General features: G+C 45.3%; 1 protein-coding gene across 6 annotated transcripts in view; it reads right to left on the bottom strand.

Annotated features, from left to right (window-relative positions):
- DCAF5 (DDB1 and CUL4 associated factor 5) overlaps positions 1-7,959 on the bottom strand; it is a 109,520-nt gene extending 101,561 nt beyond the window's left edge. Inside the window, exon 1 of one of the 6 annotated variants that reach the window (XM_032245814.1) lies at positions 7,524-7,959. In XM_032245814.1, coding sequence (XP_032101705.1) covers positions 7,524-7,737 — 214 coding nt within the window. In that variant the 5' untranslated portion in view covers positions 7,738-7,959. Of the gene's footprint in view, positions 1-7,172; positions 7,438-7,523 lie in introns of those variants that run through there. The other 5 variants (XM_032245813.1, XM_032245820.1, XM_032245819.1 and 2 more) reach the window with 5 other exon arrangements.
- Positions 7,960-9,841: the final 1,882 nt, after the last annotated feature.

Below are 9,841 nucleotides of genomic sequence, written 5' to 3'. Positions count from 1 at the left end.
CCCAGATTTAAGAGATTCTCCTGCCTCAGCCTCCCAAGTAGCTGGGAGGCATGTGCCACCATGCCCGGTTATTTTTGTATTTTTAGTAGAGACAGGGTTTCTCCATGTTGGTCAGGCTGGTCTCAAACTCCCAGTCTCAGGTGATCCACCCACCTCAGTCTCCCAAAGTGCTGGGATTACAGGCGTGAGCCACTGTGCCCAGCCAATAAATGGTAACCTAATTTTTATAACTGAAAATCCAAAAAAATTTTTAATTGCCCATACTATAGCAACATAATAAAATCAAAAAATTTAAAGAATTGAGTAGAAAAGAAATTGAATTTCATATTCCCACAATAATCTAAGTTAATTCAAATGAATTAATATTCAGTTATAAGATTATTTTTATAATAATGTGAGGCAACAAAAATTGAAAACAGAATTGATTCCTTCTTAACCTAGATAATCTTCATCTGAATTAGGATTGTATTTCCTTTAACTTTAAAAGACTTTCATTCCACCCTTGAGTATCTACATTCAGACTAAAATAATAAGAAAAGCAATTAGTTTCCTCTTTCTTAAGACCATGAAAAGAAAACAGAAATTAAAATTAAGTGCCATCCTTATTAGCAATGGAAGTGCTCTTATAAACTTATGCTCTCTCTGCCTTGGTCAATGCATGAAAAAATAAATGCACCTACTTCTTAACTTGGAATTCAGATGGCAGAATGCATTTGTGTGATAAGTTTTACTGGTCAATAAAGCTTCCCTGATCTAAATGATTCCAATTGTACTTTACAACCAAATCCATCAATAATCAGTGAATAAACACATGCTTGTACCTGGGCTGACACTTCCTTTCAATGTGATGGCCAGAATACGTAACTGAGGACTACTGCTCTCTTTAGGAAATCTTAGCAATCAAAAATACATTGGCATAAATCAAATTAAAAATGATCCTTTGAACAATACTGAACACAAGGACAACTTTTTGATGTGTTAATAATAATGTCCAATGTGACTAATGATCATCAGACAAACCTCACTAGGTTATTTTAAAGCAGAAGTGACAAACCCAGGCATAAATCTAAATTTGCCAACCTTTGATAGGTATCAATTAGCTGACTGAAGAACAAGCAGGACAAGTAATGTGTATCTATAAATATCCATATTACTTTATCCTTATGACATGATCTTCATAATTTATCATAGCAAAGTTCCTTAGGATCATCTCTACAGGCCTTTCTTTCCCACCAAATCTCACAGGAAAGAGCATTTTTGCTGTATTAAGTATAGCAAACCAGAGAAAAAACAAATATCTATTAAAGTATCATAAGGTAAAGCGAATAAATTTTAAAAGGTCATGAATGGTTACAAATGAGAACTGAACACTCCTAAAATGCCAGCTTTTTGAAGACATAATTTATATCTGATTCATCATCCCTGTTCTCATAGCTCCTGTCTGACAAATAGTATGGACTCAAAAACTATTTATTGAACTAATAAATAGACCAAATAATAAAATTTAATACCTTCACAGCAATGGATTATCAGTAAATAGAAAGGCCAGAAGAAAATTTGAACACTGACTCCTCAATTACCTTGTTAAAAAGTCCACACCATGAAAGTTTTTCAAAGTCAGAAACCTGCTCTACCACTGGCCATATTTCTCCTGATAAGTAACCATTGAACCAAGAAATTCATTCTAATTAAATGAACAGCTTTAATAAAGTCAGACTTTATTTAACTGGCTAAAGCGAAACACCGTACCTGCAGATAACGTGCTTTTAGACTAATTTATTTACAAAACACTGATTTCATAAAATGTGATATAAATTAGTGACTGGGAAACAAGAAATGACCATTAATTAATCAGTTCAAATTAAGCATATAGGTATAATCATGGCTATTATCCAACGCTTAAAAATACTCTTTAATGACTGTACTGGTTAAGCTTATTCACAAAGCATTCTGAACAGTTCACCTCATGGAGATCTTTCTCAATTTTTCATGGTGTACTGTTCCATGTGCAGTATGTGTTAGATGTTGAAGGTATCAATCTCCTAAAAGCCTTTTGTGACATTCAAGGAAAACAACAACAGTTGCAGCAGCAGTAGCAACAGTGTGGGTTAGGCCCTTGTGCTAAGAACTTTACAAATGTTATTTTATTCAATCCTTACCACAACCCTGTAGAATATCATTAGCCTTATTATATGGGTGAGGAAACAGACAGAGAGGGTAAGTGACCTGTCGAAGGCAACCCAGGTAGCAAGTAGCTGGGTTGGTAGTCACCCCAGGCAGTCTGACTTCAGAGTTCATACTCTCAAATCTCTCTATACATACTATGAATCCTTATAATGATCAATATGGTCAGAGACCCATCTGAACTAGAAACAGACTAAATAGTTATCCCCATTTATAAATATTATGACCAAGCAACTAAATGCCTCTCCCCATTCACAACTCCTACATAATTAATACTTTGAAACATCACAGTTGCTCATGTTATTTGAAAAAACATAGAAAAACTACTTTTCCTATATTTACTCATAAGAACCCAAAAAAGATCATAATCTCTCACTATAACTCAAAACTTCATACTTATGGGTTATTCTGCTAGATCTCCAAGTTCCAGTGCCTTAAACCTCAATTCAGGGGAAATAATATTATAGCCACTCTCATTCCAAAGAGCCAAATCTTTGTTTTTGTTTACTGCTAAGATGATTTGCACAAACCCTTTACAAGATATAAGAAGGCAGAATAATAATCCAAGTCAAATGCACATAGAGATACATTCTGATTGGTCTTCCAATCAAATCCCTAAAAGATATTAATCTTCTTCCCAGGGAAAAAAAAAAAAAGAAAAAAACTTTAAACAAACATATAAAAGACACCATTCTAAGGAAAAGGAAAAGCAGAAGAGGAGGCAATGAGAGCAATTTAAAGTGCTAGATGCAATTAAAGACCTGAAAGGTAAACCCAGGATATCCCCCTAAATACGTGTAGTTCTGTTACGTCCTTGATGTTGTTAGGATCTCTTTTAAGTGACACTTCAACATACAGTGTTGTTCCTCATTCCTCAAAGGACTAACACACACAAATATTCTAAGAGACTACAATCATCAAGTATAAGCTAGTCTTGGGAGGGGCAGGGGGGTTGCAAAACAACAACAAAACAGCAACAACAACAACAACAAAGCTAGTCTTTATAAAAAGTAATGTCAGAAGCTGGGTGTCGTGGGTCATGTCTGTAATCTCAGCACACTGGGAGGTGGAGGTGGGTGAATCACGATGTCAGGATTTCGAGACCAGCCTGGCCAAAACAACGAAAACCCATCTCTACTAAAAATGCAAAAATTAGCTGGGCGTGGTGGCATGAACCTGTAATCCCAGCTACTCAAGAAGCTGAGGCAGGAGAATTGCTTGAACCCGGGAGGCAGAGGTTGCAGTGAGCCAAGATCGTACCACTGCACTCCAGCGTGGGTAACAGAACAAGACTCCATCTCAAAAAAACAAAAAAACATAATGTTCACTCAAAGCCAAGTTCATAAAACACTTTCACATGTAACATTTCACTGACCATTCACTACCCCCATTTAACTACCAGTGAGGGCAATCTGTTACCCTCATTTTACAGATGAGTAGTGGAGGGACTTACCTAAATTCATACACTTTGTGACTGGTGGAGCCTCCAACTCAAATGACATGACATCAAATCCCAAGCACTTTCCACACCACATTGTGCCTCCACATTCCACATGAAAAAGTTACAAAACTATCCTGTCTGTCCAATCTGCACTGGTCTATTACCAATACTGTAAGAACAAATGTCTGCTATTAATGGCACCATGTGTTATGAGTACAAAAGAGAAAGAAAACAAACTGGGTATTTTCTCTGAGAGGCCTGGCACTCCGTTCAGCACCCAACCTATACTTTGACTAACATAGTTCTCACAACAAGCGCTTCAGGTAGGTGCCGATATTCCAACTGTATATCTCAGAAAACACAGAGGCTTAGTAACTTGACTAAGGTCATATATTAAACAAATGACACGGCAATGATGTTAGCCACATATCTGCTATACCACACTGCCTAAAATGGTATCATATCGATGCCCTTTTCTGGTCATCAACAAGAAAAATAAAGTACTTTTTAGGTTAAAATATCTTCATGTGTCAAGTAACCATTTCTCCACTTGTTGCTGTCATAATTTCACTTCCAAGCACAGCAACTTTCTCCTTCCTGATTTTCTCTGGTTTACTCAATATCTGCCGGCCTCACTGTGCCCTGGAAAAGGGGATAGCTGTTGGAACAGAAAAGTGATGTATCATTAACTAATAGTACTTTACACAGCCACAGGAATCATGCAAATATTATTTCTGCCCTGGGTCTAAGTTAATTCTGTCAAATAGTATGTGTCAGTTACAAGAAATATGAGCCTGCCCAAACAATTATGAAATGAAAACAATGAACAAACTATGAACAATCTATCATTTTAATCACAACACTCTAAGGGCTTTCCAATCCAGACAAGACACAAGAACAACAAAATGCATAAAAGTAATCTCATTATCATCCCAGAGTCTGGCATCCCACCACATTACAACATTGAGGATACATGGCATTAGGCTCAGAATACTGTACTCCCCCCCTCAGGTGTTGACTGCTAAAGAGAGACAAAGATAGATAAGAAAAAATATAAACATGACACTAGTTTTAAACTTGGGAAAATTATTGAAGGACTTCCCAGAACAAAATTTAATTAGCTTTAACAAGTTAAGGTCTATTAGGAATCCCAAAGGGGGCTTCCTTATCTGAAGCAAACAGGAGAAACTTTCTGTTAACACAGCTGTATACTCATAATGGAAGGTAAACAGCTAAAAAGGCTTTAAACCAAAACTCTATGTTCGAGGAACAAATAGGAAAAGCTAGGCATATCTGAGCCAAACTGGAGGAGTTGTGGAAAAGTCTACTGATAGGCTAAGAACAGGAACAGGAGCAGATAAAAAGGAAACAGGAAGAACTGAGCTAGAGGGAGTATGGGGGGAAGGAGGAGGAGCAAGGGACAAAGAAGGCTGGAACCCAGGAAGTACTGATGGAGATGGGCAACTTAAGCCTAGAAAAGGAAAGAAATACCCAGAATCGAAAGGTCTGCCAGAGCTTCCCCTGTGGAAAGGACTCTCCTCTTCTACAGGCTAAAATAAAGATAAAGGAAATGACCTGGCCAAGCCTAGAGAAAATAGGGTTCATTTAAGACATAGGGGAGAGTCCTGCCCAAGGATTCCATAAAATAGAATGAAGGGAACTTTTCAGTGCTTTTAAAAATGTAACTTCAAATAGATAAATTATATGGCATGTAAATTATCTCAATAAATTTGTTATTTTTTTTTAAAGTGTGGGCTGGGCATGGTGGCTCATGCCTGTCATCTCAGCATTTTGTGGGGTGAGGCAGGAGGATTACTCGAGGCCAAAAGTTCAAGACTAGCCTGAGCAACATAGGGAGACTCCACCTCTACAAAAAAAAAACTTAAAAATTAGCCAGGCATGATGGCACCTGCCTGTAGTCCCAGCTACTTTGGAAGCTGAGGTGGGAAGTTAGCTTGAGCCTGGGAGGTCAAGGCTGCAGAGAGCAGTGACAGCCCACTGCACGTCAGTCTGGGAAACAGAGCGAGGCCCTGTCTCAAATAAATGCATAAATAAAGGTGTGTCAAGCTGGGCAATGTGTGACTACTTAGAATTCTGTTAACATGATTAGTTCAGTTATCGCCAAAAAAAGTACCCCCAAATTCCCTCACTCAGTAGGTAAAGTTTACTTGTGTCTGGGAACTTCTCTGTTGGAATACATCAGGAGTTTTATGAATACATGAAAACCAGTAGGGGAGAATACTGGGAGACAGGTCTTTAAAGAAGAATTCCCCCATTTTTGCTCTTGAAATTTATTTGACAAAATTTTATATGATGGTATAGGGAAAGGAAGCTTTTGCCCAGAGGATCAGGTTTCTTCAGGGGATGACCTAGGGCCAAATCCACCTAGTCAAAGAGAAAACGATCTGAGGTAAAAAGTCAAGTCAGTTCTGAACAGACCCGAGAAGGTTTATCATAAAATGATCACAGAAGACTTTCTCTTTGCTACCGCCGCATTGGGCTGTACGCCCCGTGTCACTTCCGACGGTTACTACTGAAGGCGGATGCTTTGCCATGATCCCAGAAGTTTCTGGCGAGCTGCCCAATGACACAAATTATGCTGCCATTCGGGGACCGACCAGGGTGAAGCTGAGCGCCACGTCCAGCTCTTGACTCCCCCTTCATCCCTCCCAATATAGAAAAAGGGACAGAAGAGGGCAGCAGGCAAGCAGGAACGCCCAATCAGCCGTCTTCACCCCCCTCCCCTGAGCCAGGTTTCGGGGAGCCGCCCCCTAGCCCTCAAGTAGGCCCATTCCCACCCGCCCCAGCCCTGGGCCCACGACCCCGAGGAAGAGGGGACAACGGCAGCGAGCGCCCCCACCGGCAGCAAGCGCACCTCCCCCGGGGCAGCGGCCCCCGCGGCCCGTGGGGCCCGGGCCTCCCCGGGAGCAATAGGCTATCGATTCAGCTGCCTGTCGCTAGGAGCCCCGGGAGAGCGAGGCCTACACCGCCCGGCCGGAGCCCCGGCCTCGATTTCGCCACTTTCCCCAAACCAGAGGGAGAGCCCGAGGGCAACCAGGCCGGTCTGGGCGAGAGGGAGGAGAAGCAGAGACCACCTGCAACGGCGGCCGCGGGAAACGGGGTGCGGGACGCCGGGATCCCGCTAACAAGTCTCCTGGGGGTCGCCCACCTACCCCCTGCCTCGCAAGTTACGCATTCAACTTAAGGCTGGTGCCCTTTAGCCTCCACTGCCCTCACCACTCTCGAAATCGTATTAAAAACAAGACGAAGAGGAGGCCACCACATCACGAAAGGCCATGGTGCTGGGCCCCTAAGAGCGCCGATGGGGGCGGCCCACGGTGACCCCACCGCCAGTCACCTCCCTTCCGCGGACCCCGCCAGCCCCCGGGTTGCAGACCCCGGCCCCTCGGCGTCCAGTGTGTCACCGCCCGCTTCCCAGCCCCAAGACCCCTTCTACTTGACACCGGCGACGGGGGCTCCAGCTCCCCCTTGCCTCCGGCGCGCCTCGGCCTCCTCCCCCTCCACATCCCCAAAATGCCCCCAGCACCTTTTAAAGTACGCGGAGGAAGAGTTTGTCGTCAAACTTTGTCGAGCGGTAACCTCGCCCCCCTCCCCGACCCACACTTTCAGGGCAGGCATCAGGAGAGATCACTTTGCACTTGGGATAAAGCGAATTAAGGAGCTGTCAACCATTTTAGGTCTTTTTTATAGAAGACATCCTCTCCTTCCCCTCCCCCTGCAATGGTTTTAATTTGACACCAAACCTTCCCACCGCAGAAGGGGGATGAGAAAGGGAGGGGGTGGGGACGGAGGGCAGGAGGAGGGTGACGGGGGAGAGCCAGAGGGGGAGGCTGGGAGGGGGCCGGGAGGCGCGGGGAGGGGAAGGGGGTTGATTTACCTGAGACCAGCCACTGGCCTCCATTGTTGGAGAATTCAATGGCATTGACACAGCCGAAGTGGCCGAGGAGGTCCTTCTTGTAGAGGTTTCTGCAGCCCCGCAGGCGTCTCCTCTGAAAGTCCTGAGTGAGCAGGGGGTCCCCATGCAAGCCCCGCTGGGACAAGAAGCCCACCACTGACCTCATGCTGCCCCCCAGGCCAGCTCTCCTCTTCATGCTGGAACCGCCGCCGCCGCCGCCGCTCGCGCCGCCGCCCCTCCCTCGGCCTCACGCGCGGCCGCCGCTCCCCCCACCCGGCCCTCCCCCCGCGCTGCGATCCGGATGGTTCTTTAACCAGCCATGGCAGGCAGAGCGAGGTGTGCAGACACTCGGCGGCGTTCGCGGCTTCCTGACGGTCCCCTCCCTCTCCTTCCCCCCGAGGCTCCTCCCTCTCCCTCTCCGCCTCCTCCAGCAGCTGATCTTCAGCTGCCGCCGCGCTTCCGCGATGCGCGGCCCTTCCGCTGGCTGCGGGGCCCCGAGAACGCGGCGTCGGCGCCCCTCCCCCCCGTGGGGGGCTGGCCGGAAGAACGCGGGCGTCCGGCCGGGAGACCGCGGGCGCCGGCTGCCTTCCCCGTTGAGCCGCTTCCCGCGCGGGGACCCGGGTGGCGCCGGGCGGAAACCCCGCTGCACCCTATCGCACGGCACTCCGCGAAGTTGAAAGCGCGTAACAATCCGAGTGGCCTCCGGGCTTCGGTTCGCCCTCCTCCCTCCGGGATCCGCGGGCCGGCTGCCGCCCGGAGGCCAGCGCCCGGACGAGTTCGGGGAAAATGCAGCTGGGGTGGGGGAAGGTGCGGACTGGGACTCCGGTCCTCCTCCCTCTGCTGGCCTCTGCCTGAGGCCATCCAGCCCTGCCCGAGGCGGGGGAACCGGGAGTTAGGACCGCACGCTTGGAGGGAGGTTGCCTGGGGGTTTTGTTCGCGCACCCGCCCCTTCCCCTCTCCCGGTAAATGTTTAACACCGCCCCTCCTCCCCGAGTCCAGTTCTCTAACTCCCTTCCTCCGGTACTTCAGTTTAAAAAGGCTAAATCGTTCCGTCTGGCAGAGTGGTACATGGTGGGGAAAAGAGAAAGAGAGAAAGGGATAAAGACGCGGGAAGAAAATTGCCAAAACCGAGTTGATGAAGTCCCTGAGAAGTACGAGGTACTTCTCTGCGTTCCAGATAAATTTGCAAGACACAAGAAGCATGATTTGAAACTAGCGATATGTGTTACTGGGTGCGGTGAGCTCCTCTTGAAGGTCTCGAGTGGGGAGCGCTGAGGTTGGACAGCTGTTGACCAGCAGCTGCGCTCCAGGCCAGAAGTAGTTGCACTTCAGTAAGATGGGAGTCACCGCGTTGACCCGAGAGAGTGTTAAGTGCTTTGGAATTCTACCAGATACAGTTAAAAGTCCCCTTTTCGATGTATTATGGTACTTTTCCTGGAAGCTATCCTCTGTAATTAAGTGGTAATACGCTACTGAAATAGGCAATTAGCAGTTTTGCCCTTTCAAGTTAGCAGGAATTACACCCCTTGACCAGAGATGGCACAGGAGCAGTTGAGTAGAATCACCATTGAAAGATGGGCTGTACATCTCTGATCTGGAAAAGACAATAATAATTTTGAAAAAAGATGGGCTGAACATGGAAGAGGTTCACCCGTAAAACAAAATTATTTACTTGTAGTTTTTGTTCAGTGATAAGATTAATCATACTAATAACAAATATGCAAGTGTTTCATATAAAAGTACATATTCTAGCAAACATTACTTAAACAGAAACCAAATTCCATCAGAACTTGTGGAAAAAGGCAAAAAAAATAAATTTTTAAAAGAAATTCCAAAAATGTGAATTTTAATGGAATATTGTTCCCCTAAATAGGAAACTGTGTGGTACTTTCTTTTAAAAGGTTTTATTCTCATGATGCCTTGTAATAATCTTTTGTGTTTATTCGTTATAATTACCACCTGAAAATAGCAGCAGCACACCGGCTTTATTAAAGATGTATAGCACCAAACATCCTTCTGTCATAGTAACGTCAAAATGTGTAATTGATCATTTATTTTTGTGAGGATATGGGTCTCCCCCACTCTGCTGTAAGCTCTCTGAGAGCAGGGACCACGTCTGTTCTGCTCAAGGGTGTCTGTCTGGAGCCAGCACTTGCTGGCACTAGTGGCCACTTAAATACTTGCTGAATTCCTGAATGAACTTAGGAACTGGGGAGGAGTTTGGAGGGAAAGGTCGTGCTTTCCGGTTTGGATATGTTGAGTTTGACCTATGTTTCATTCCAGTGTAATCCACTTATTCC

Source organism: Sapajus apella, unplaced genomic scaffold (assembly GCF_009761245.1).
Source record: "Sapajus apella isolate SASKATOON/1434 unplaced genomic scaffold, GSC_monkey_1.0 scaffold59, whole genome shotgun sequence".
NCBI lineage: Eukaryota > Metazoa > Chordata > Mammalia > Primates > Cebidae > Sapajus > Sapajus apella.
This window is presented reverse-complemented; position numbering and strand designations above follow the sequence as displayed.